The sequence below is a fragment of the Pollicipes pollicipes genome, unplaced genomic scaffold, assembly GCF_011947565.3.
Source record: "Pollicipes pollicipes isolate AB1234 unplaced genomic scaffold, Ppol_2.1 Scaffold_7231;HRSCAF=8579_pilon_pilon_pilon, whole genome shotgun sequence".
Classification (NCBI taxonomy): Eukaryota; Metazoa; Arthropoda; class Thecostraca; order Pollicipedomorpha; family Pollicipedidae; genus Pollicipes; species Pollicipes pollicipes.
The window spans coordinates 12,445,677-12,473,419 of record NW_023597034.1 but is presented as its reverse complement, the minus strand read 5'-3'; the positions used below and the strand labels follow the sequence as shown (position 1 = coordinate 12,473,419).

Here is a 27,743-nt window from a genome sequence, read left to right as displayed (position 1 = left end):
CTTCTTCTTAAGCTCGACGCTGATGGCGTTAGCCTCCTTGAGGAAAACGGCGTTGCCCCAGAGGTCGTCGCGGAGTGAGGTGAACTGATGGAAGCGCCACTTCTGGAAACAGGTGGCCGCCAGCTGGTAGTCGCGCTCTGTCCACGGCACCTCCCCCTCGAACAGCGGGTTTACTGGGGGAAAGAGCAGCACTTGGATTGCATGGCCCTGCTGTGCGGCATGTCGCCCTCGAACAGCGGGTTCGCTTTGTGACAAGGCTCAGCTGGATCGCATGGAATCACTCCAAGACAACTCTCTCTCCGGAACTGGAGGCTCACCTGGTCATAGAGAATCACATAAATTAAATGGTCCCTTTCAGAAACTACAGGTTTGCCAACTAACACAGAAATGGCCTGACCGCGTAACGTCACCTTACGATCCCTTTAGAGAAATATCAACGAAGTAGCTCTTAAGAGCATGCACGTCACATCATTTTCGAACGTTAGAGCCACGACGTTCAATTACAAGGAAAGGCACTCGACTCGCGCCGGCTCAAGCGCAGCTTCTGCACAGGTACTGTCATAGGGCATGCTGAACGTCATCAGCAGCCAACATGTGTACCGTATATGTCGTCTTCCGTATTGAGCTCCTCGGTGTTTGTGTAGGAAGAGTACATGGACATGGTCATGCTCTGCTCCTCAACTTGCTTTTGGAGGGCGTCTATCCGGGCCTCGTAATTCTGAAAAAAAGACAAATGGTGAAGCTCATGCAGCGGACAAATCAGCTACGAACCGCGTGATGGTTTGCCCTCAGGGGACAATTACAATAAATCGCCTTCCATAAGCGAGATAGATATGGTTAACATTCTTGAGCTTCACTTGTCGACTCCGTCATGAAACCAGGTCTCCAGGATTTGTTACGAAGCGAGCTGGTGATCATCTACGTGAGCGTGCACACATGTCTCCCAAAACGATACCTGTCGCTCCTTTTCATATTCTTTCTTCCTTTCCTCCTTTTCCTTTCTAAACTGTTCCTCCATGTTCTCCAAGCGTTTCTCCATCTCTTTCTTCAGGTCGATGCCTTCAAAAAATGAACCGGCACTTTGTTATACACTTCAGATGAAATCATGCCAATCATATTAACACTATGTTCGAATCATGCGAATTGCTAGACTCTGGTAAGCGTAAAACCAATAAAATGTCGCACATTGGGGAAAAGAATAACATCTGAGTGAATCTGGGTTACTCTGAGTGACAAGTAGAAGCTCTGGTTCTCTTGCTAGCGTATCTAAACAGTTGGAATGAAAACACACGTGCCTTACGTTTTGACCAAACACAGCCGCAATTTTCACACCAAAGCTCCCGAACTTCTGCAACGCATTCTCGCCAGCTTGACTGGTGTTAACTGCAGTGGAAACGCTCTGTCCTTTTATCGAAGGGCGGATTTTCTTGAACATCTCTAAGCTTAGTACTGCGATACAATCGCAACCAGTCCTGGACAAATATAAGTTAAGCTAGTAGCTTTGAACTGGCACCACTATGCAACTAATTGGGTAAAATACTATTTATCACTGAAAGTAACTAAGAAACAGCCCATTTTCAAAGCATTGTAGTGTTCAGCCTTGGTGTGGTTGGCATGACCAGCGTCAGAGCGACCAGGCACCGGGCGGCTGACGACGACGCGGGTCAATACCTTGCTTTTCGAGCAGTTCCACCTGAGCAAATTGCCAGTCCAGGGACTCCGCAGACGGTGCTGACTCGTCCAATGCCCGGCCTCGCTTCTCCCATGCTGAAAACGCTCAGCGGCGTGAAACATATGAACAACACGCATTAGCTAACTCAATGACCAATGAAGAAGTTCGTCAAAATCTGACTCTTGTCGTACAACAAAAACGGAAAAAGTTAGGTGCGCGACGGGCGGGACACCTGCTTTCAAAAGGGCAGGCCATACATGAGAAACATGCTTCATTCTCGTGAGTAGTTTGTTGACAATGACCCGTCAATGCTCCGCCACATGCCGCGGCATGTGCTCGGTTTGCGGCGTGGCGCGCACGACGGCACCTGCAGCCGGGCCGGAGCACCGACCTTGCTCGGGGTGTGTGAAGCGGAACACGTGGTTCTTGCCCAGGATGACCCGGCTACCGGTGGTGAGGACCAGCGGCTGGCAGACGCTGCGGCCATTCACGTAACACAGCGCGCCCTCGTTCGGGAATAGCATCACCACGCCCTCCCTGGACGACATGAATGGTCACAATCAGAACGGCAAATCTGAATAATAAGGATTCGAAGATCACGAGTTGCTTTATACAACGCATGTACACGTTGAGCCCAATCATCTTTAAAGTAGTCAACTAACGGTGACACTATGTGTGGTTAAGATGTATTTGACTCGGATGGATAGTCAGGTAGGAGTCATTTTATCAGAATCAGAAAACACTAATGGAACTGATGGGGCCGGAGTTTATCACAACGACACCGTGGTGGAATAAGCCTTGGATGGGAACATGTGCACGTCTGGTCTCCCTTCTGGTCATTCTGCTCCTTTCCCTGCTGACCGTCATAGGAAGCGGGATACGTTCTCTTCAGAGGCATGCGAGCACTGTGCAAAGAAGCGGTCACCGCTGCCGAACGACTTCACCAACGTCACCGTTACATAGGACGTCTGCGACAATGCTAACGCTCTGCACTTCATCACGAACCGGAGGCGCTAAGAGGGAAGTTTATCGCTGCAATCGCAACGACCCCAACAGCTGAACGTACCCTTCTCTTTCCCTTGCTCCCACCCCTCTCTCAGCGTAACTACAACGACCCCAACAGCTGAACGTACCCTTCTCTTTCCCTTGCTCCCACCCCTCTCTCAGCGTAACTACAACGACCCCCAACAGCTGAACGTACCCTTCTCTTTTCCTCGCCCCCACTCCTCTCTCAGCGTAACTACAACCACCTCAACAGCTGAACGTACCCTCCTCTTTTCCTTGCTCCCACGCCTCTCTCAGTGTAACTACAACGACTTCAACAGCTGAACGTACCCTTCTCTTTCCCTTGCTCCCACCCCTGCTGCAGCGCGGACGCCATGACACAGTGTTGCGATGGTGTTGTAGTCGCTCCCACCCCTGCTGCAGCGCGGATACCGTGACACAGTGTTGCGATGGTGTTGTGGTCGCTCCCACCGCTGCTGCAGCGCGGACGCCATGACACAGTGTTGCGATGGTGTTGTAGTCGCTCCCACCCCTGCTGCAGCGCGGATACCGTGACACAGTGTTGCGATGGTGTTGTGGTCGCTCCCACCGCTGCTGCAGCGCGGATGCCATGACACAGTGTTGCGATGGTGTTGTGGTCGCTCCCACCCCTGCTGCAGCGCGGACGCCATGACACAGTGCTGCGATGGTGTTGTGGTCGCTCCCACCCCTGCTGCAGCGCGGACGCCATGACACAGTGCTGCGATGGTGTTGTGGTCGCTCCCACCGCTGCTGCAGCGCGGATGCCATGACACAGTGTTGCGATGGTGTTGTGGTCGCTCCCACCCCTGCTGCAGCGCGGATGCCATGACACAGTGCTGCGATGGTGTTGTAGTCGCTCCCACCCCTGCTGCAGCGCGGATGCCGTGACACAGTGCTGCGATGGTGTTGTAGTCGCTCCCACCCCTGCTGCAGCGCGGATGCCGTGACACAGTGCTGCGATGGTGTTGTGGTCGAACTGCATTCCTGGAAAACCAGGCCACGGGGTTCGATCGCGAGATCTCAAGATCATTCGAGATGGCGGTTGAGTCGCCCTCGACCCCTGACGGCTGACCTGTTCTCAAAGATGCAGTGCTCGTTGTAGATGTGCAGGCCGATCAGCTGGATGTCCTGCGGTATGTTGGCTTCTGCGGAGCCGACGCGCGTGATGCCCTCCTTGATGTAGTAGATGAGACACTCGGACATGGACGGGTCCTCGTTCAGGTTCACCAGGTGCGGCGTCTGGAGCAGGCACAGGTAGCCGGCTGGAGAGAGCACGGACCACGAGCGCGACGGCGCCAGCACCAGAGCTCAGACCAGCACCAGAGTTCAGACCAGCACAGGAGTTCAGACCAGCACCAGAGTTCAGACCAGCACCAAAGTTCAGATCAGCACCAGAGTTCAGACCAGCGCCAGAGTTTAGACCAGCACCAGAGCTCAGGCCAGCACTTCAGGGCATACCATCGGCAGGTGCAACGACTTTACGGTAGCTTCTGCATCTAGTTATGTACCGTTGTTGGTAGCAGCATCACAAGTCCTAGAGGCCACCGATGCAAAATAAAAACGTTATTCAGCCCTGAAAAATCACTGCTCAATCGTCCTCCAGCTGCTGGTCTTGGACTTGAGGTCTCCAAGTCCACAGCAGAGGCCGTATCCTGCCCTTTCCTGTCAAAGTCAATGAACGTTGAAGGCAGTGAATTTGATGGCGCACCAGAGTGGCGTTAACATTACCTTTTTTGGAGAGAAAATGCCCACAGTAGCACCGTCCTCCTTGAGGGCGATGCCCATCTCGGCGAACACGGTCTCTCTATGCCGGCGAATGTCGTCTGTTTTTCTCAGCTTCTCCTCCCAGGTCTCATTCAGCTCTGTCAAAAAACGAGCACAAGAGACCAGTAGAGGCTGTCACCGCGCACACCAACTGTAAGTGTATGCAAACGCGACGCTCAAATACCGTCTGATCAGATAGGGTGTCTACTTCCATCGCGTGTCAATCTGCACTGCAGTAAATTCAGTTGAGTAAGGGCCATCTTTGAGCCTTTTATGGTTCATTTACCTCGTGCATGTTAACTTTCGTAAAAGACAGTCTCAACCAGATAATAGTGGCTGCAGAATACCGCCACGCTTTATGAACAGCTATTACACAGTGAGCCGATTACTATTTCCAACAATGGGAAGCGCTCCATTCGCCGGCTGACGACATAGCTGTCACGACTCTAATGGCCGTCGGATCGCTCACAGCATCCTCTAAAATGGCGCCTCGCAGTGGAATCAGGTCATCGAGGCGAGAATGGCCGACCATTGACCTGTTTTGGGCGGCATGTGAGCAGGCCGGCCAGGGTCAGAGGGTTTCGCAAAGCCATTGGTCGATGTTGGCCCAAGCGATCGACCGTCACCCATCAGTGCTGAGGGTCCGGCCGGTTCTGACCAAAACTCTCACCCCGTCCTCCTCTCAACTCCTCAGAGGAGGTCACATGAGGACACCGAAGCCCCCCTCACCGGGCTAGGTCACCAGAGTCTACTGTCTTATCTTTCAAAGCTGCAATGCCACCTGTGGAGCCGTTCTGGCCCCGCCCCAGACCAGCCCCGGCCGTTATAGCGGGAGTGGTGGCATGCCCTCAAGCACCGTCTGCCGACCTGCCATAATTTTCTCGTTGACCTGCAGCTGATGGACGGCAGCCTTGGCGGACGGCGGCTCGGCCGGGTTGGCGTTCACCGTCTCCTCCGTGCAGCTTTGGTTCATGGCGTTGTTCCGTAGCTCCTCTGGGGAGCGGCGTAATGTCACTGGCCCAGCACTGCGGACCCCTTCCGGTTTCGTCTCGCCACACACGACAGCGTTGGCGTGACTGAAGGATGAATGGTATCTTCACCAATGCCCAGTACCTGCTGCAGCCCTGGCACTTTTCTGTTTGACAGCTGAAACACGTAAATGTTTACCACATGCACACGTTGACGCACACGTGCGCCAACAACGCGTGCCTTGCGTGGCACACGTTGTTGGCGACGTTAACAACGCTACCTTGTGTGCGTCAGATCCATTACAAATCCGCACCACGCAAATGGGGTGAGTTACACGAACCTCCTTCGAAAAGCTATTGACCATGTGGTCATGGCCTCGAAGAGGTGAACAGCACAACGCTTTGGAAGCCACACCACGCAGAACATTAAGCACTTCTTCGTGAAGTAGGGTGTGGCGCAGCAGGCGTCACAAAACAGCATACCAGCCAGGCAGCCGCGCAGACTCCATTAAGGGCGGCGGAAATATGAAATGGCGAGGTGCCCATGGCGTTTGTCTCACATTACGCCACCAAAATGAACCCTGCTTAACAGAAGGTTTCGAAAGGCCACTAAATGAACTATAATTATATCTTGAACCAATGTAAGATTTACGTTGCTTGGCAGAAATCTCAATTTGTTGCATACCTCCTACAATGAGAGTGCACCTGCAGTTCGATTGCAACATCTAGTGAATGTTTATGTTTGAGACCTTTGTCTCGAGTGCAAACATTGTGCGCAGAAAAACTTTAGTGATACTAGCACCATAGAATGCGCTGAGCTGGCTCACTGGGTAGCTTTGGCTGGGTACACAGCAGACATCTTTACAGTCGCTCTCAAACAAAACGTAAAAATCTAGCCTCGCCCGTTTTATATTGACAGATCTAGAGCCCAAGTGCTTTGAGTCAGCATACTCGCAAGTGTATCACTACCAGTTTCTCGGCGGTCTCCACAAATGTGATTGATCGTTCGACACCGCAGTGGGAAGGACTTCCGCCGCCCCGGTCTCGACGGTGGACAAAATAAGCGGTAGCTGCGCTCTAACCACCGTGGGAGCGCACACCTATCTACACATAGGTGCCGCTTCAACAATGAGCAAAGCAAGGTGCTGTGCATTTCAAAGATAGACTTGCAGCCTAGCAGGTTCAAAATCAGGGAAAACACGGATGTCAGTTGCTTTGCGCGCAGGAACGCCTATTCATCTTGACATCAGCACATACAGGCCGTGATGATCGGAGAAATGACGCCAGCCTGCAGTGTCGGGCGTCCATAGACTGAACTGGATAGCTGAGACAGTAGCAATAGCCCTTTTCCTCGAAAAAAAAACCAGGAGGATGGAGATATAGATGGGTTAATATTTCGACAGCATGTCTTTATTGAAACAATAGCAGAAGTTTCTGCTTTTGTTTTCATAAAGGCAAGTTGCCGAAATATCAATCCAGCTATATACTCACTCTCCTGTTTTTCTCCGAGGAATAAGGCGATTGCTGCCGTTTTATCTATGTGAATAATGTTCCTCGCAAATGCACTGAACAACTTACGCAATTTTGAACTGGATAGCTACAAACATTGATGGTCTGGCTGCCGGGTCACCTTCGCTTTGCTTCTGATACTTGTGGTGCTCTTTTGCTGCGCATATTTGCTGCATCAGACGACAGTTCTGATTGGTAGTGGCACCTACCGCTTGTGGTGGCGAGTAAATGTCAGTACTACCATCACTATGAAACGGAAAAGCACGCCGACATAAACCAACAGCTATGGTTTAAAGAGAGCACGTTTTTGCTGTTCTTGATAATCATGATTCCGGCTTGCGACCACGAACGACATGTACAAATGCAAATCCTCACAATCGACTATTGCAGAAAGCATAACTAGCAACAAAGCACCACATATATCAGTGGCGCGGCGAGAAGGATAACTCGAGAGGCGACACGTTGATATCTGTCACCGCCCTATTCTTCTACCGATTTCTGAAGACAATGCATAACGGCCGATAGCGGAGCCTACATAGCGGAACTTGGCATAAAGCGATGCAAGCTGCAGAACAAATAGGCGGAAGACCGTTGCTACTCACGGGCCTTATGTCTATCGTTCGAGTAAATGACACTGCCGTCTGAAATGGCGCAGGATAATTATCAGTGTCAATAACTGTCATGATATATCCTTGCGTAGACCGCTCAAGTGTTTCTGAACACCTTTCCTGGCGGCTAAACCCCCAGAACAAGTGAGTCCAGCAAGCAGCCAGCCAGGAGACCTTGCCACCGAGTCACCGGGTGCATCCTCGTCCCCCCCCCCCCCACAGCTCATCGTGTGCCGCTTACCCTCCTCGACCTGGACGCCCTCGGCCTTGAGCAGATCACGCAGTCGACTGATCTCTTCCCGCAGCTCGCGTATCATCTTGGCGTTAGCGTCCTCGTTCACCACCGCCTTGCACATGATCTGCTTGGCTCGGTCCGCGTATCTGTCGAACATTTGCCCAGTGGACTGCCGTTCGTCTTCTACCCGAACGTGTCAGCAGCCCAGCTGTGTAGAAGGCTGTGCTATTGGTACGGGAAAGCACAGACAAGCGACGCACGAAAAATTTGCGATAGCAGCAACTTCTAACTCATGACGGGTACCGGCCAAAAACAACTGCATACGAAAACCTAAAATTCTAGTTGCAGTAGGTCGCCTTTTTAGAGCAGTATCGAGTGCGAAGGTCCGTGTCTGGGCGCACCGGACCATGGGGGCAACACGGCCGGCCGGCGGGGACCAGGGGCGCTCACCGCAGGGTGGAGAGCGTCTCGTCATAGTTGATGTCGGCCGGCGACAGAGCAGCCACCATGGCCGTCTTGCTGTTGCCGCCCAGGTTCTCACGTAGAAGCCAGGTCAGCACCGAGTCCCGGTACGGAATAAACTCGGCCTTTTTCTTCTTTTTGGACGCCTGTCGGCCACACGCCAGCTCAGGCCGACACCGCTCCCCTTGCTAACCAAGGGGGCCACCAGAGCTACTTCTTCATTTGTGATAGCGCATCGTTAGCGACCTAATGAAGCTGGCTCACATGATCACACAAGGCCAAGTTCAGGCCGCTGTGTCGCCCTTGCAATTTCTTTGCCGACAAAACATGCAGCTCTGGTTCCATTTTGTGTGTCATGTGAAAACAGCAAACGACGTGGGCCACTGGTGCCTATAAGTATGCTTTCTAGCATGAGTTTCTGCACGGTCTGGTTCCGTGACCTCTGAACGGACGGCAAGTCTCGTCCAAATGTGGGGGTCGCCGCGCTCGGGCGCACAATAAGCCTACACTCGCCGGCCGGTGATCGGGGCTGTGGCATGGCCAGCCAGCGGGGTTGCCGGCTGCCTCGGTTGACTGACGGCAGCTCCGGTTATGGCGTCATTTCGGCAAGATCTCACATACATCGCCGGCTGGAGCTTCAGCTCGGGCCCGACGGTTCGCGACAGCCCCTGGCGCGTTGTTCGAGCTCGGCATATTGCAGGGTTACGAGTAGGCTGACGCTGCGTTTACAGCCGAGCCTGCCATGCCCCGCTTTATGAAATACGTAGCAGCCCAACGCGCTATAGTTCCTTCAACGGCGGAGGCTTTGGCGTTCTTCGCTCGCTCATTACCATAGGAAGCTCCTCAAACATCCCCATTGCAGTGAACTAATCACTCGCATCACGAGAACCAGAACCACCCCAAAGACCGCTATTCGGTGGATGTCACTGCAAATTGAATGTCAATGAGTCGCCTGGCGTATTAGACCAAAAGACGGTCATGCATTCGCGTATAGCGTCCGTACGGGTATCCCAGTCCGCACGTGCATGGCGTTATTCACGCATTGAAAGTCTATTTTAACATGCGGTTCAAATACAATTGCCATAAGAACGTGGCCTCCTCTACACTTCAGACCACATGGCCACGTCCATTGATTAGCCTAGCAAGGGACAGTCGTATTGCCAAAGGAGGTGTCCATACGGCTACCCGGAGCCAGCGGGGCTGGGGCTTCGCGCCAATGGTCCAGTGACATCGCGCCGCTCGGCGACCTGGTTGGAATGTACGTACTGGTCAGGCGAAAAGGAAACAAGGACGCCAGCCGATCTAGGCTAATAAAACGTATCATGTAGTACGATAACGACCGAAAAGTTTGTTGTAGAACGGGCCACAGAGTGCTTGTGGCCGGCAAGAGACCGGCTGGGAAGGCAGGTCTGATAGTAATGTGGCTGCTTGGTCCACCTGACTATCGGGCGAGAACTGGTGCTCCGGGTCAGCAGGGGGACTCTGTCCGCAGGTCTGAGGGACTGGAGTCTGCGGTACTTACCGGCGCCGAGGACTGCCGCGAGGGAGGGGGGATGCAGCATCAGTACTACGGCACCGCTGCCCATTTTCATAGCGTCTGCTGACAATGTGCGGCACAGACCCTCATGCTTGGGGCTGGAATGATCAACTGATTAGCGCATCGGGCTCTCACGTGGCTAGTTCGGGCTCAAATACCGGCTGCTCCATGGCCCTGAACGCTAATATCCTAAGTGCAGCTGCTGGTGCTTCGTAAAAGGGGCGTGAGGACGTGCATCACTTCCCCTTAAAAAAAACAACCAACAAAAGCTCCTCCTGACTCCAGGTCTCCTCTGCGGAAATACTTGACATGCTCAGCCCTGTCTATCACACTGGAGAACTGAGCGGAGTAAGGTGCTGTATTGGGGTAACGCGATTAGGAATGAGTCACCGATACCCGCATCCCACGAAGTCATTTGCTGAGTGGACGCTCACCACTTCCGCCAGCGCTGAGATGACTTTCCCCAGAGTGGTCAGCGACTTGTTGATGTTGGCTCCTTCTTTCAGCCTGGTGCCCTTTGCGCCCGTAGAGTCAGCTCTTTCTGAGCCCGCCAGATCCACCAGTGATATTTTGCTGACCTAGCATCGAGGCATTCGGTCAGCCCATGTGGAGCAAAGGTACTTTGTGCGAAGGTCAGCCTACGTTGTTCGCACGCAAGGTACGTTCCGAGTGGTGACAATACCCTAACCCCTCCCCCTATCTTGAAAACTGCGACATCTTCGTGACAAGGTCATGGACGCTGCGCAAACATTCCGGGTCTAGAAAAAGCGGCTGAAGCTTTGCCAGCATCGACCGAATGAAATTTAGGCGAAGCTTCAAATCACGCATGCATTTCACTACACGGGGCAAATGGCTGTTTCTAACCAGTTTCTACAGGCTGCGAGCACACGATAGACGCGGCATTCACGCAATAGACGCGGCATTCACGCCCTTCCGAGCGGCATTCACGCCCCCCCCCTCTCCCCCCGAGCAGCATTCATGCCCCTCCGAGCGACATTTACGCCCCTCCGAGCGGCATTCACGCCCCTCCGAGCGGCATTCACGCCTCTCCGAGCGGCATTCACGCCTCTCCGAGCGGCATTCACGCCCCTCCGAGCGGCATTCACGCCCCTCCGAGCGGCATTCACGCCCCTCTGAGCGGCATTCACGCCCCTCCGAGTGACATTCACGCCCCTCCGAGCGGCATTCACGCCTCTCCGAGCGGCATTCACGGCTGCGAGTGTGCGAACCTTCTACGTCTCCTCCAAACCAAGTACGGACCTTCTCTGTCTCCACTCCCGAGACGGGGTCGCACGTCTTCTGGGCAAATATGATGGTGAAGACGGCATGCGAGCGGCTGGACGTTTCGTTCATGTTCGTGGCAGCCACCGTTCTGTGAGCAGAGCGGACGGACCCTCAGTACAGGCCGCCCGGAGGTCAGCAGAGCCCGGTAATGTCAGCGGCATGGCGGCAATCCCAGCGTCTGGTGGGAGTGCCCGAAGGTCAGCAGGGCCCAGCAACGTGGGGTCCACGTGCGGTAATCCCGACACCCGGTGGAAGGGCTGCACGATCATCAACGTCGCTGTTTTGAGATATGAAATCCGACTGCCCAAGCTTGGAAAGCTGTGGTACAGAATCTGGGCCCGGGTGGTGCGAAAGTTTGTAATGATATGGCGAGGGTACACTGTATGGCACAATATAGCGCCAGACCACCACGCCGAGTCCGGCCACGGGTGGCCAGTCTGGACAGCCGAGTCTGCGCAATCTGCAGTGTGTGGTGGGAAGTCTGTCTCCCAGCCAAACGCGCCATTCCTGGCAGCCGAACGTTTGCACCGGCCTGAGAGCCCAGCCAGGAGGGCCGACTCAGGCTGCCAAACGCTCAATGGGAGACGGCAACGGACGAGCGGCGATTACGAAGTCGATCTGGTTGGTGGTCCCCGTGGGACCTAGGAGGCTACTCGTGGCGGTTGACAGATTGAGCCGAGACGAGACTTTTAAACGCTATTCTGGAGCAGCCCTATGTGTCCACAGTGGTCTTCCAGGAAGCCCGTGCGACGCAGGACTAACCTCGCCTTGTTGCCCTGGTCCATGAGGTCGCGGATGTCTTCGTAAGATGTGACGGCCATCTTGGAAAGGTCCTCAACATAAGGTCCCAGCAGCGGGTGCTCTCGCACGCGCAGGTGACTCTTGTTCTTCGGGTTTAGCAGGTCCCGGACGCGCTCGCAGTAGATCTCCATGTAGCTGACCTTCGGCGCAGACGCAGGGCGGTCAGCGGTGGGCGACGCCGCATAAAGGCTACTCCCAATTTGAATGATATGCCGGTGCTCCAAAAAACATGTGCTTATTGCTGCAAGGTGCGCCTTGGTGAGCGATAGACAGGGAAAAAAGGGAGACGGAAGGATCGTACGAAAAGTGCGGTGATGCATGACGTACGCATCAGGAGATGTGCACATCCAGTTCAATGTTAAATTTAAATTCAGGTCAAATTCTTAGCCAGATTGGTGCTACCCTCTTATAAATAGATGTTAACAATGATGCTAAATTACCTCACATGAATAACTTCTCTTGGGTTGTAACTGAATGATAGCGATGTTGCAGATCTGGCTTCTTCCCAAGACAAGCAGGACTTAAGAATGTTTTCCTGGCGTACGCTTGTGTATCATTTGGTATGCAAGCCAACAACAATTTTCGATAGTAAAGCAAAGAATAAAAAGGATCAAGAATTCCGAGCAAGCTGAGTTACTCAGACTCACTGCTAAAGTTTGTTTTTAGACGCCCGTTAGGTCATCCGGCACTTATCCCCTGTTGACTGCATGTTGATATCGCCAAACAGATTAGAAAACTCAATTTTATGGAAAATTTGTACCTGGCATTTGAGTGAACTGGTTTGAAATGGTTAATACTAGCATTAATGCAATGCCTTGAGGTAGATACAGATCTAGGTCGTAATTCAGCAAGCTGTCTGTATCTCGGCGCACCAAGCACGGCTCTGAGAGGCAGACGCTGCCCGCGAGCATTGGATCGCCATATCAACGCTCGTTTTCCCAGTCACGTGCAAGGCTGGTTCGATCAATGCACTTATCATGACAAATAGGTTACTTATTTTGCCGCGGTTCAGTGAGCTCTTTCGAAAACAAAAGTTCAGATGCTATGCCAGAATTTTTCTGGGTTCTATAGAGATATTGAGGGTCCGTCAACATAGGTTACAAAAAGAAATGGGGTCAATGGCCACCCGATGTTCTTCTGACTATGCTCAACATTCAGTCAAATTCAGTCAGATTCAGTCAGAATCGACAAGTGAGAGCAATTATTTAACATAGATTTGGGCATGCGCGCTCGCAAGTTCTAGGAATAAAAACTTCGACGGCCGGCGTAACAGTCACCGTGGGACGCGTGCCGTTGGCCCTGCGGCTAAAATCAAGCTGGGGCCAACGAACGGTCGAAAATGCTGTCGAATGTGAAATGCCTTTGAACGTTTCAAGGCATTCACCTGTGCCATTTACAGATTGATGATCGGACGTATTAGCATTTACAGCACTGCGATTTGGTGATGGAATCTTGCGGTAGAGCTGGAAGAGTAAAGGCAGGAAATTTATTTTCGTGTTGCTGTGTTTTGAATAGCAAATTTGTTCAGAAGATAACCCCAAATTATCAAGATCAGTTGCACGCCCAAATCGCATGAGCTTTATGACTTTACGAAGTTCTACTTTAAAGCGTATGACCTGATGACTTCCGGAGGCATTATGTCACGATGAACGCTCTCGTGTGCCCGGTGGGTGTTCTCTGAAGCGGGCAACGGCGTTTGGCTTTGCAGAAAACGCTACCCCATAGCTGTTCTTGCTCATAAGGCTGCGAGTGGCTAGGTTCAAAATATTTTATATACTTGTTTTACAAATCGACTTTGCGAAGAGTGAATGACCTCAGGTAGACTGTTTGGCCCTTTTCACTGTTGACGCTATTTTAATCTACTCTGTTGAACACCAGTGAGACTCACTACCTTTTTTCTGGTTAACGGGCTCCGTGGATAGAATACTAGGGGACACACTATAGCCCCAGCCAAAAGCTGAAGAGCCATTCCGTCCAGCGTGGGGTGCGGACCGACTAACCCTCTGACAACACGGAGACGTGTCTCTTGGGCGATCCGGAGGCCATTAAAAAGACATATCATGGGTCGGCCCCGCCCTGACGCGGGAAGCCCTCTGAACGGGACAGTTGGCCCCAGTCGATGGAGAAGCCCTTGCTGGAGTAACGAGTTCCTCAATTGCCGCAGTTGGTCCCATAATTGACGCTCAGAATCTAATGAGCTTCAAAAGCCCTTACTTGGTACGGGGGTGGAGGTACCCCGTTCGGTACTGAGGGCCCTGATTGACACAGGGCCCTCCATTGTCTCATTGTAAACTTCCACACTAAAACCTTTGATCTCCTTTCGCTGTCAGAGGGTCCCGACAAATGCAAGAGGCCCTCTTGAAGTCTGGGTCCTGTTCCGGTCCTCTCTCTATTTAGCAAAGGTTCTCCTGGCTGACTGGAGGGGGCCCTCAGGACCCCTCATTGGGCTCCCTTCGGGTAACCTCGAACATGGCCTCTGGCCGACTCGAAGCCACTTGCCGACACGAAGCGAGCTGTGCGGTGCTGGTTGTCATCGGCCGCTATAGTACGAGCCGGAATTTCAAAAGTGACTTACAGCCAGCACTGTACCTTACATTCAGGCCCTTCATAGTCATGAATCGTCAGTCCCAAGAGACCCTTCGGCCCCTCTTCGGGTCGCCTCGACCACCACCCGTGGGCGACTGGGGGCCTCTCACCAGCGCAGTACAGTACCCCCTACCTCCCTACAGTACCCCCTGTTATGCACTGGGGAGCCCAGACCAATGCAGCGGTTCCTCATTGACTTCGGCGTCGCGACCGATGTAAATCGCAGCTCCGCCTGTGTCCCTGCTTAGGAAATGGGCCGTCATGCCCAGACCGACACGGGGCCGACTGTTCGGTAAATGTAGTGCCTACCTGACATAGAGCTCCAGGGTGCTCCCGTCGCAAAGAGTCCTCTGACTGACATTTGGGGGCCGAGCCCTGCGCGCCTGGTTCCTTAATGCAATTTCCAGCCAGCTCTTTGGACCCTAAATCCTTGGTCGCGAGGGGCTCTTCGGCACCTCGGAACCTAAGGGAGGGAGAGGGGGGGGGGCACGGGCCCCCTGTGACCTCCCCACGGCTTAAGCCGCTGCGAAGGTGTTATGCATTGGCATCTCCTAAAGCGCCACCACAGTGCTAATATTTCGGTGCCGGGACAACCAGACACAAAATGCCGACTGCTTATGGAGTCTGCACAGCCACGAGACAGAAGGCATTCTAGCGCAAGGTACGCTAATGGGACGTTCAGCACACAAACAAACCGGTTTTTAGAGTTGCGGTATTCAAGAGCCATCTCGGAGTAGGTACAATGACAATGTGGTCCAGATAGCCGCGTCGCATGCCCCTCCCACGACAGGCGGTAAGTGCGGCCATGCAGCCAGCGACACTTTCGAACACTGCCCCTGGGCGAATCGGAGGCTGTTGTCCCACGATACATTGCCATACATAGGTCAGCGATCAATCTGGTGCTTGAAGCAGGTGAGCCAGCTGTTATTGGCATGGAGGTTTAGGACTGTAAAATGTCTAGTTTGGTCTAGACTAACCTCCACCGATATCTGGGCGTCTATGTCATTGCTGTTGGACACCCGTTGGAAGAGGTTGCGGCAGATCCTGGGGATGATGCCCTCCTGGTCGTGCTCCGCCTTGCCCATCATCGTGTACGACTTCCCGGCCCCCGTCTGGCCGTAGGCGAATATGCACACGTTGTAACCTGTGTGCAGATCAAAGGCATGCATCAGGACTTGTCCAGGGCGTTTGAAGACTGTCGTTCGATGTACTGACTTCAAATGGACGGAACGTCCAGGACGCCGAGAAGATGTGAATAATTGCATTAGTAACTACAGGAAAGCCCAAGAAGAGCGGCGCGTACTTGGAGGTGTAGGTACAGCCCCGAACCTCACATCGCGCCAATGGGATTTACATGGGAACTAGCGACGGAATACGCACCACATCAAAAGCTTAGAAGCAGTATTGAGCCATACTGGTTAATCAGAAAGATGTCCGAAAAACTTCACGATATGCTTCACGTATCTGATGGACCGAGCGACCTCAGTACACAACGGATCGGCTGTGCCAGGACATTGCGACATATCCTGGAGACAAATGGCAAGTCAGGGCATTGCTGAACCGCATCGCTGGATTGTGCTCATCAGCTGTGTGAGCTAGCGCTGCGTCACCGGTGTTGACTCCGGCTCTGATAGCGGCTGCGAGCGGGGGAGGACGCCATTTCACGTGGGGCGTGACCGCAGTCGGGTCGATCAAGCCAGCTGACGTCAGCCCAGAGGGCAGCGGCGCTTGACTCCGGAGCCGAAGGTCAGTTGGAGGTCAGGCGGCGTCTCGGCCGGTGAGAGGTCGGCTCGACGCCCTCACCGGCCGCCCGTCGTCACCATCCAGCTGCTGATCGGCCGCCGCCGCTCGCCCGTCGGAATCGCAATGACCGCCAACGGCACGTGACGAGAATGATCGCAATCATAAAAGTGGACGGAGTCGGAATGTGAGGCCACTGTCCTGGGAAACGGGGACCACAACACCTCGGCTGGTGTGGCGGAGTGGAACGGAAGGTACGTACGTAAACCGGTTCGGAATGCTTTGCTTCCCTATGGAACAGTCACTACCACCAAACGCATTCTTGTTCCCGACGCATTATAAAAAGGTTACCGAAAGGGACAAAGAAACAAACCCGCCTCAATCCACTCGAAACCCCGCAGGCATAAAAATGGGTGTGTACATGTCAACAAATATCTGAACAAACAAGCGCAGTCATTCTCATGCACACGGAATGGATTGCTATCACGCTATGCACATGCAATGCGATGCCCGCCGCTTGCTGGTCGCATACATTTACAGGAGCAATGGACGAGCTTCCGTAATGGACCAAAGCATAGCGCGAATGACATGAAACACTACACAATCGGTTACTTGGCTTCACAATAATCACCGTAGTCACGGACCTCAATCTACTTTTAACGTTGTGTCACAGGACGACATTTAGTCAAACGATAAAGACAGACCTCGAAGGCTGCTCGAGATCTAACGACCTTTCAGGGCATGACGTGACCCTAGCCCCCAACAATCAATCCGCAGCGCGCCGCGGCAGCTTTTGACGCAACGTACCTTGAAACGCGTGATCCAGCATCTCAACGCCGATGTCCTGGTACACCCGCTCTTGGGAGGCAAACTGGGGCGCCGATGGCTGAAAATGCAACACCAACCAGTCAACTGACAGCCACCCGCTCTTGGAAGGCAAACTGGGGCGCCGACGGCTGAAAATGCAACACCAACCAGTCAACTGATAGCCACCCGCTCTTGGAAGGCAAACTGGGGCGCCGACGGCTGAGAATGCAACACCAACCGGTCAACTGACAGCCACCCGCTCTTGGGGGACAAACTGGGGCGCCGACGTCTGAGAATGCAACACCGACCGGTCAACTGACAGCCACCCGCTCTTGGAAGGCAAACTGGGACGCCGACGGCTGAGAATGCAACACCAACCAGTCAACTGACAGCCATCCGCTCTTGGGGGGCAAACTGGGGCGCCGACGTCTGAGAATGCAACACCAACCAGTCAACTGACAGCCACCCGCTCTTGGGAGGCAAACTGGGGCGCCGATGGCTGAGAATGCAACACCAACCAGTCAACTGATAGCCAGCCATTCAGACAGCATGGTCCTAAACTGCCAAGGTATTGGTCCATATTGGCTGCCCCTCAGTTAACTACCATCGCCGAAAATATATTATCTGCACCAGTGAGTTCACCTGCATCACACAACTAGCTTTTCGAAGTCATGGCGATCACATGTATTTACATGACCATTGCATGGCCACTAGCTGATCACCTCCAGCTCTGGTGCGACAGTGTAGAATAACACGCGTGTTCATTGCCACTGTCCGCCCATGCCCCCACATCAAGGTTTGATACCTACATCAGCCGAAATATACATTTTCAGCGCATCGTTTGGCGACCTGTGTCAAATACGCCCCATCCAAGGAGCTTATTTGATAAGGGGCGTGAATTTCGATTCATGCACCCGTGGCGGGGTGGGTTCGACTCGCGTCAGGTGCTTGCTATTGGGCCCTGCCTGGGACGGCTTGTGGTCGGTGGCAGTGGCGGCGCTAGGTCAGGTGACGTCGGTGGGCAGGACAGGCCGTACCGAACGTCGCGGCAGGTGAAACTTTCGTCCTGAAATGCTGCCATCGGCGCGGGTCTCCTCGATGGTAGCGTCAGGGTTACGCAACAAGAACTGCTTGGGGTGGGCGCCGATCCCACAAATTCGTCCAGTCAAAATGTTCGGACCAAATCTTTAACAGCATACGTTCTTGGACAGCATAGCATATTCACATCTAGCAGCAGGCTGCGAAGTTACTAGTCTGAGCAAACAGATCACTTGTGTTGGATTCAGTACTAGCTCCAAATAGTGATAAGACAATGCCTGTTTACAACAATGTCATCCACCGGCAAACAAATATCATACCGCATTTGGTGATCATCACGCCCTCTCCACCATTGTAGTCTAACTTCCGGAGGATGAGAGGATGCGTTGGTGTTAACTACTGCACTATAAGGTCGTGTGTCCTTCCACGTGGCGTTGGACCACCTGTGCCGAGATCTTCGGTGGCTGTGAACTCCAGCCTTAACAGCGCACATGGCACGAGTCGTCGGGGCGTGGTCAGGCGTGACGTCACGAGTCGGCGTCACGCCCACGTCAGCAGCGGGATATGTCTTAAGTGACGGGTTGGCGATGGTGGCACTCGGTCAATACAGGGCCACTGAGTGCTAGTGCTCGAAAGGTTCCCGAGGTCTGACGCGGCCGGTGCCGCTCAGGGCCTTTATCACCGAAATAGACCGGTCGATAACCGGCGAGCAGAGGCGCCAAACAAGGCTCCGGCGGGCAGAGGCGCCAAACAAGGCCATTACACCGAGATCGAGAAAATAACGGGTGGCCTTCACCAGAACAGCTGTTTTTGGACAAGAAGCGCGTCTCGGTGAAGCAGTGATAACGCTGGCTCGCTGAGATTAGCCGATCCGTTGGATGAGCAGCGTCCGAATTAAACCCCAGCCATGCACCAGAGACCATGCAGCGGGCCTGGGCGCCAGTGACGTTTAAGCCGAGGGCATTGACCGCGGCCACAGCTTTGATCTAAAGGTCAGGCGACAAGCGCATGGCGTATGCCAGCTTATCGTCGGCTGACAATAGGTCCCAATGCTGGCGTATATCACAGAGCAAAAGCAGTGCTACATTATACCGTTGACAACGATACAGGCGAGCAATAAGAGGGAAACAGGGTGCGTATGTTGCCTTAATTGCCCCCAAAATTAGCAGGTGGGATGGACAAAGAGTTCCATAGGCGACGCCTTATATCAGTGAAGAGTACCGCACAATTGGTAGAACATCACAGGATAGCTGTGATCTACAGCGGTGAAGAGTACCGCACAATCGGTAGAACATCACAGGATAGCTGTGATCTACAGCGGTGAAGAAAACCGCACAATCGGTAGAACATCACAGGATAGCTGTGATTTACAGCGGTGAAGAGAATCGCACAATCGGTAGAACATCAGAGGATAGCTGTGATCTACAGCGGTGAAGAGTACCGCACAATCAGTAGAACGTCACAGGATAGCTGTGATTTACAGCGGTGAAGAGAACCGCACAGTCGGTAGAACATCACAGGATAGCTGTGATCTACAGCGGTGAAGAGTACCGCACAATCGGTAGAACATCACAGGATAGCTGTGATTTACAGCGGTGAAGAGAACCGCACAGTCGGTAGAACATCAGAGGATAGCTGTGATCTACAGCGGTGAAGAGAACCGCACAATCGGTAGAACATCAGAGGATAGCTGTGATCTACAGCGGTGCAGAGTACCGCACAATCGGTAGAACATCAGAGGATAGTTGTGATCTACAGCGGTGCAGAGTAACGCATAATCGGTAGAACATCAGAGGATAGCTGTGGTCTACAGCGGTGAAGAGAACCGCACAATCCGTAGAACATCAGAGGATAACTGTGATCTACAGCGGTGAAGAGTACCGCACAATCGGTAGAACATCAGAGGATAGCTGTGATCTACAGCGGTGAAGAGAATCGCACAATCGGTAGAACATCAGAGGATAACTGTGATTTACAGCGGTGAAGAGAACCGCACAATCGGTAGAACATCAGAGGATAGCTGTGATCTACAGCGATGCAGAGAACCGCACAATCGGTAGAAAATCAGAGAAAAGCTGTGATCTACATCAGTACAGAGAACCGCACAGTCGGTAGAGCATCACAGGATAGCTGCACTCAGCACTGCATATGTGAGCGTTGAAAAGGTTCATTATACATACTGCCGGGTTACAAGTCACATTTCAAGCGAGTTTGCTGGACCTTACGTTATGAACAGAGGGCAGTTTATCTAAAATAGAACCCGATGCGAAAATTTAAAACAAGTTTATTTTCACACCTGTGGATGTAGCTTCGTTTCGTTTATGGAAAAAGGCTCCTTAAGAGAAAAGGAGCACTCCATGCCCAGGTAAATGTCAGGACACTCATGCATTCATAATTGGCAGAAAGCAAGGGCGTAGTACGCCTTCTACGACTCTTTCTCGTAACGATCAAATCATATCACTGAAAATGCAAACAGAAAGGAGATGTGTGCCTACCAAAATGGCTGACATCAATGTAGGGATAGGAGTGCCGCGAGCACCCGTTTTTAAAAGCACAACGCCAGGGGAGAGTATACGCACAGGAAAAACAGCTTGCGGCAAGCGGAACTCCATGTACTCTGCAAGCCGAACCGAACGAAACCCCAGTATGGGCAAAGCGGCTCCGGGGTCGCCTGCGGCCAAAAAAAAGACAAAAAAACCAACTGCGTAAGGTTTTGAATGAGCCCTATGGGGAGTGCAAGACTGGCGGTCATCGTAAAGGACGGTGAGAGCAATTTTCCCTGGATGGTACCAATGTACCGCTGATGTTGCGGCAAGCTTACGAAAAACGCTGCTAGTGAGGACTAAGCAGATACATCCAAACCTACTTCCGCGATGGCGGTGTCCTGGTGTGGCTCGATCTCGCCAAACGTCATTATAAAAAGCCATCACACCTGAATTGGAACTGCGCGCCAAGGGCACTGGAACTGAGCATCAAAAAGCTAGAAATTCCAAAGGTTTCATGTGCCGATTATCAGTCTGGTGTACCTAAGACTCAGCCCATAACAAAGTTTTAGACCTGCTAAAAGGTCAGGCCTACAAGGATGGCCTTGACGCCAGAAATGTTTTGTGAACCGAAAAAAGGTGAGCGCCAAACCAAGGTAAAGCGATACGAAGATATATAGCTACATGAAAAAACTTGAGCTGAAGGCGCTGTCGAAGGGGCAGGGACCATGGATCACCCCTAGAGTACTGAGCTGAAGGCGCTGTTGAGGGGCAGGGACCATGGATCACCCCTAGAGTACTGAGCTGAAGGCGCTGTCGAAGGGGCATGAACCATGGAACACCCCTAGAGTACTGAGCTGAAGGCGCTGTCGAAGGGGCAGGGACCATGGAACATCCCTAGAGTACTGAGCTGAAGGCGCCGTCGAACGGGCGGGGATCATGAAACACCCCTAGAGCACTGAGCTGAAGGCGCTTTCGGATGGGCAGGGACCATGGAACACTCCTAGAGTACTGAGCTGAAGGCGCTGTCGAACGGGTAGGGATCACGGAACATCCCTAGAGTACTGAGCTGAAGGCGCCGTCGAACGGGCAGGGATCACGGAACGCCCCTTGAGCACTGAGCTGAGGGCGCTGTCGGATGGGCAGGGGCCATGGAACGCCCCTAGAGTACTGAGCTGAAGGCGCTGTCGGATGCGTACCCATAGAATACTGAGTGACGGCCAAGCAGTTTTTGTGTTTTCAATGTTATGAGCATCCTGTTACAAAACCACCGGGATGGTAAATGTGTTAAAAAAGTCTCGTCTCCTTCTGGTAACATTTTGACATATGGTTTGTGTCGAAGCGATCAAAACTTAACATGACGCACTTCACACCCGCCACCGAGCTGCACAGCACTCTCACAGCCTTGAATATCGTCAGGACCACAAGTGAGGTAACAATAATGCACCCTGAAAACATTGCTAAGACCACAACAAGGCACTCGATGGCTTAACGTCACCTATCTGCTTTGAAACGGTGCGTGACCGTACGGACTACGACCAACGACCAACGAGGACTACGACCAACGAGGCCATGACGGCCGGCATCACCAGCACCTGGTGACCGCTGTCAGGCGAGGCCGTACGTCACCAGCACCTGGTCACCGCTGTCAGGCGAGGCCGTCACTGTCACCAGCACCTGGTCACCACTGTCAGGCGAGGCCTTCACAGTCAACAGCACCTGGTGACCGCTGTCAGACGAGGCCGTACGTCACCAACACCTGGTGACCGCTGTCAGGCGAGGCCGTCACTGTCACCAGCACCTGGTGACCGCTGTCAGGCGAGGCCGTACGTCACCAGCACCTGGTGACCGCTGTCAGGCGAGACCGTCACTGTCACCAGCACCTGGCCACCGCTGTCAGGCGAGGCCGTACGTCACCAGCACCTGGTGACCGCTGTCAGGCGAGACCGTCACTGTCACCAGCACCTGGTGACCGCTGTCAGGCGAGGCCGTCACTGTCACCAGCACCTGGTGACCGCTGTCAGGCGAGGCCGTTGCTGTCACCAGTTCACTATTAACTCTTTTAAGACAGCTTACCCACCATTCGGCCCACAAGTGGTAATTCGTGAGCCACCCGCGTGTAGCTTACCTCAATTGACCAATATGAATAGTCGAAGTTGAAGCTCTTGATGTTGTCGTTGATTTGTTTCGGATTGGTGATAACTGAAACAGACGTTTACGTAAGACTCAGTTCCACATGGGCTCACACACACGCACCAGCAAGCCACGTATTGAAACTAATTATAAGGCCCAAGGATTGTTTGTTTGTATAGACTCCATAGGTACCTTGAGGGTCATATCTCACAAAAATATGCGGTGGCCAGTTTGATCTGATCTGGTCAGCGAACAGTCAGCTGGCTTAATAGCGCCACACTTGATAATCCCACATCGGATGCGATACGTCCGGCCTTCCAGCCAACGTAGACCTTTAAATTGTTCTGACTTATTCCGGTCCGGTGTTGTTTTACCCTTATAAGCAATGGCACAGGAAACAAGAAGTCCAACCGCTTAAAAAAATACAACGCGTCATTTTTTATTCGAGCCTTGCGTGATTGTGCGAGCTTCTAACAAGCAGCCCGACCCTGAGCAGTCCCAAAAGTGCGGCGGCACACAACGCCTGCCTTCAGCCCCGGGTCACCCAAGGCACGTGGGCAGGCTTGTTGACGCCCCGGAGCCGGGCACGGGCTCATTACCCGCCACCACTGCTGGCGAGACGGCCGGCGCGAGCGCTGAGACGCGACAAACACACTCCCAGAGATGGGTATTGTGATGCCGGGGAGAGTCACGCCTGGCGGCGAGCTCGAATAGCAGGTATTGCCGACTGGCAGCGGGGACACGCGCGGTGTGCTCCGCTAATCTCCAGACCCGCTTCAGAGAGAGGGGTGCTGATCTCGAGCGCCGCTTCAGTGGGCGGGGTGCTGATCTCGAACGCCGCTTCAGTGAGAAGGGGTGCTGAGCTCGAGCACCGCTTAAGCGAGATAGGGGACCCATTGGCTTCAGGGTCAGTAGTCAAATTCCTCCGTCTTAGATACGGGACGATATGACAGGATATGTTAGCGGCCTCATCATTGTTATGGTATATTGTGGAAATCTGGTAGCAATATATTTATATATATATATATATATATATATATATATATATATATATATATATATATATGTGTATATATATATATATATATATATATATATATATATGTGTGTATATATATATATATATATATATATATATATATATATATATATATATATATATATATATATATGTATGTATATATATGCACATAATGTATATACGTATATTGTCACGACCACACCCGTCCCAGCTCTTTGACAATAACGGGTACGCATTCACGGAGTCCGTCGCTCGCGGTAGTACGGCCACACAGAGCAATTATACGCGTCTTCCTCAGCCCACCAATGAATCGAGCTTAGGTTCATCGCATTCTTGCTTCAAACTGACTCCCATAACTAAACGGCGTAATTGAAAGCACGGCCTGAGCGCGGCGCGGCTAGACGGGGCGTGAGCCGGCCCCCGGCCGGCGGCCCGCGGGCCTGCCGCCGCCGAGTCGGGCCGCCACCCCCAGGACCGTCCGGCGCGTCACGGCTGCTGACTCACGCGGCACCAGCGACGGGCGTCGCCGGCCGGACCCGGCCCGTCCAGACGGCGTCACCGGCATCGATCAGCGGCGCCGGCGGCCCGGCCGACCCGGCGGGCCAGGCCGACCCGGCGGTGCCTCGCCGGCCGGTGTCGCTCGCCGGGTGGGCCGAGGCAGCCTCCCACGCTTGGGCACTGGCGTCTTCCTGACACGGAGCGACGCGCTGGACGGGTCCATAAGGAGCGCGAGGACAAGGACAAGGAGAGGCGCGAGACAAGTCTTCTGTCCCCTGGGGCCCCGTCTCACCCCAAGGCTGACAACTCCCTCCCAGGGGCGGGCACTGGTGTTTCTCTGACGTCTCTCGCGCCCCGCGACACAAGTCTTCTGTCCCCGAGACCCCGTCGCACCCCTGGGGCGATAACTCGCCCCCAGGCACGAGACAACAATGGACCCTCATTGGGCCAAAACGGAGGTACTGGTCATGCATCGGCTCAGTATTTGACTATTTTCTGGTGTCCAGGGATGGTCCGGATAATGCTCGATGAATTCCCTGAATGTTATGTGAAGGTCAGATCAGGTCAGAGTCAGGTCCAGGTGAAGCTGGACGCAAATACGATCTACACACTTGTGAAATGTACATTGACTGGTTAAATGAACCAAGTATAAATGCGTGGGGAAGGGAATAGCCACAGGAGGCGAAAACATAGGAATAAATCACCCAAAAAGACAAAGGAATAGGAATAAGGAGAAAAGTCGGCAAGCCACGCCAAGAGTCCTTTGCGAGAGGTGCACGTACACAAGTGCCCGACGGGCTGCGCAAACAGAGTGGATGCAGAATGTAGGGACTCCACTCACTTGTGGTGTTTCCATCCATCTCGATGATGCCGTCGCATTCACGGCTGACCTCGCGGGCATTGAAGGGCCGGACCCGGACGGCCACCTTCACGGACGACATGGCGCCGTCGACCGCAGCGACGCCTGGCGGCACAGACACGAAACATGTCGGCCGGTTCGCCCAGCTACGTCCAGCAGGTATCAGCGCGGCAACACTAACTCTAGCTTTCTCAACTGTATTTACGCGGTGGCCTTATGTGGAATTTTCATGTAGCTGTTTGTGGAGGGCTTTGTTTCGTGTTCCATTTGTGTGCTGGGCACCAAATACACTCAGACTCAACAGAGACAGTCGAAACTGAGCGCAACCGTTTTTGGAACCATGTTTGCATAAAAGAACATCGATTTTGACGACATAGAGTGAGCATAGGCGACGCCTTTCTGAGCGCCAGGGCAAGCCGGGTCCGGGTAGGCAATCAATGCCAAACCCGCCGTACATCGGCGCTATGCGGGATAGTTTACCACCAGCCGGCCGGCGACACTGACGCCATGCGGGATATTTTACCATCAGCCGGCCGATGGCGCTGACGCCATGCGAGATAGTTAACCACCAGCCGGCCGATGACACTGACGCCATACGGGATAGTTTACCACCAGCCGGCCGGCGACACTGACGCCATGCGGGATAGTTTACCACCAGGCGCCCGACGGCACTGGAAAGTGAATCCCAATAAAGCGAGTGCTATAATGGAGGCCACAGTGGCGTGTGTAACTCTCGTTTTATGCACCACATATATGCACACACGCACACACGCACACACACACACACACACACACACACACACACACACATATATATATATATATATATATATATATATATATATATATATATATATATATGTGTGAACATAGAATACATAAAAACCATAAACCACAGCAACTCAGCACGACCAAGGAGGAATTCGAACAAGTAATCCGGGTTGTGACGCATACATGGCTGATAGGCAAGCGTCATCCAGTCGTTCTCAGGATTCCATAACATCGGACGACGGCCGGAGAGTTGATTGGCCGAAACTATGTGTACAAACTAACTACCAGACGGGGGCGAAAGTCTGAATAATTCACAACTAGTCATCCACGATACAGTCATCCACAATACGAGAGTTATCCTCATATATAACGCTCATGTTGCCAAGTTTTATCTACATGCATCTAAGATGACCTGGCCTTACCGCATTTGACATAATTGTTTACCATGCGGTCCGATCGGAGAGAGCAAAACCATACTGAGAGTGCTCTTGGAGCCATGTTGGAAGCCATGGCAAACATGTGTTTTCAGTCATTACCTGAGAATGAAATGCAGCCTACTTGAATTGACATAAAGTAATTGTTCATAATAACCTATGAGCGGTTGAGTCTACAATTTTCGCGAACTATATAACAATTTGAGACTGGATATTCAGCTACCGGATATTTCGGCTTTATGCGTTGAGCAGCTGAGGCGTCATGCTGGGAAAGCTGGCGGACCTTGTGGAATTTGGTCGGCTGTCTGGCCGGGGACCGAATCTGGCCGTCTTGGTCGGCTGTATGGCCGTGGACCGGATCTGACCGTCTTGGCCGGCTGTCTGGCCGGGGACCGGATCTGACCGTCTTGGCCGGCTGTCTGGCCGGGGACCGGATCTGGCCGTTTTGGTCGGCTGTCCGGCCGGGGACCGGATCTGGCCGTTTTGGTCGGCTGTCCGGCCGTGGACCGGATCTGACCGTCCGGCTAGGGCTTGCGGCATTGCTTTGGTACATTGTTGCGATATTCACGTTCATTAGCCATGAATGCCATCCGTGATATGGAACTACCGCCTTGACGCAGGCGCACGCACGTACCACGCAGACTATGCGGTGCACGGCACGCTGTGGGCTACAAAAAGGTGACCATTGGCACAGAGCTCTGAGCCCGGCACAGCATGCCAATGCCTCGTCACCGGCCGATAGCTCCGCAAACTGCAGCTGCCGGCAAGGGTCAGCCGGATGCTCTCCCCGGCCAGCGGCGCATCCCCTGCCGGCTGTCAGCTGAAGCGGCTGTAACTACGCAGAGCGTGTCCGATCTCTGACGCCCGACGCCGCCTGTCCGGCAGCACCGCACGGTCGTCATCGCGTGTCGTACCCGGTAGATGGAACCCGTTACCGGTAATTCCCGCAATCTATTCCTGGCCTCCATTGCCTTGCCGGAGAAAAACGCCAGCTCTTGGCTGAGCTTCATCACGCGATCGCTCGTTATCGCCCGGTCACTGCCGTCGGATGCCTGCCGTCCGACGGGCGGCTGGTATGGCCGGGGGCGTGCGGGCGTGGGCGTCCCCGGACCATCAGCCGCGCCGGACCCGGACTTTAGCTGCACAGAGGCCGGCGCATCGATCAATAGCAGGGGCAGCGGGCGAGCGGCGGACGGATCGGGGCCAGGGTCGGGTCGTCCGCCTCCCCCTCCCCGCAGGAGCGTCACAGGGCGGGAGAGCCGGAGCCGCAGTCACCTACCCGGTGCGGATCCGCAGCCGTCCGCTTCGTCACAGAGCCACGGCGCGCGCAGCGCCCGAGACCGGGCCACGTGACGCCGAGGCTACGGTTTCCTAGATCAGTCCGGAAAACAGCATCCGAGACCGGGCCACGTGACGCCGAGACCCTGGTGCCCTAGATCAGCCAGACAGAAAACAATCAATCGAAGAGCAGTTTCGCCACGGAAGCAATGGGGCATGTTCTCAGTGC

At 53.5% G+C, this 27,743-nt stretch overlaps 1 protein-coding gene across 1 annotated transcript; it reads right to left on the bottom strand.

Annotated features, from left to right (window-relative positions):
• Positions 1-25,114, bottom strand: LOC119109426 (kinesin-like protein unc-104; the record flags this gene model as incomplete). The annotated part of the gene is given in 19 exon segments (XM_037233040.1): positions 1-173; positions 601-718; positions 956-1,059; positions 1,672-1,767; positions 2,064-2,209; positions 3,771-3,937; positions 4,427-4,560; positions 5,330-5,455; positions 7,542-7,580; positions 7,789-7,928; positions 8,233-8,390; positions 9,767-9,778; positions 10,216-10,359; positions 11,042-11,153; positions 11,828-12,006; positions 15,430-15,596; positions 17,000-17,078; positions 22,649-22,722; positions 25,014-25,114. Coding segments are annotated over 19 exon segments (2,268 nt in total), but the record flags the coding sequence as incomplete, so codon positions are not given.
• Positions 25,115-27,743: the final 2,629 nt, after the last annotated feature.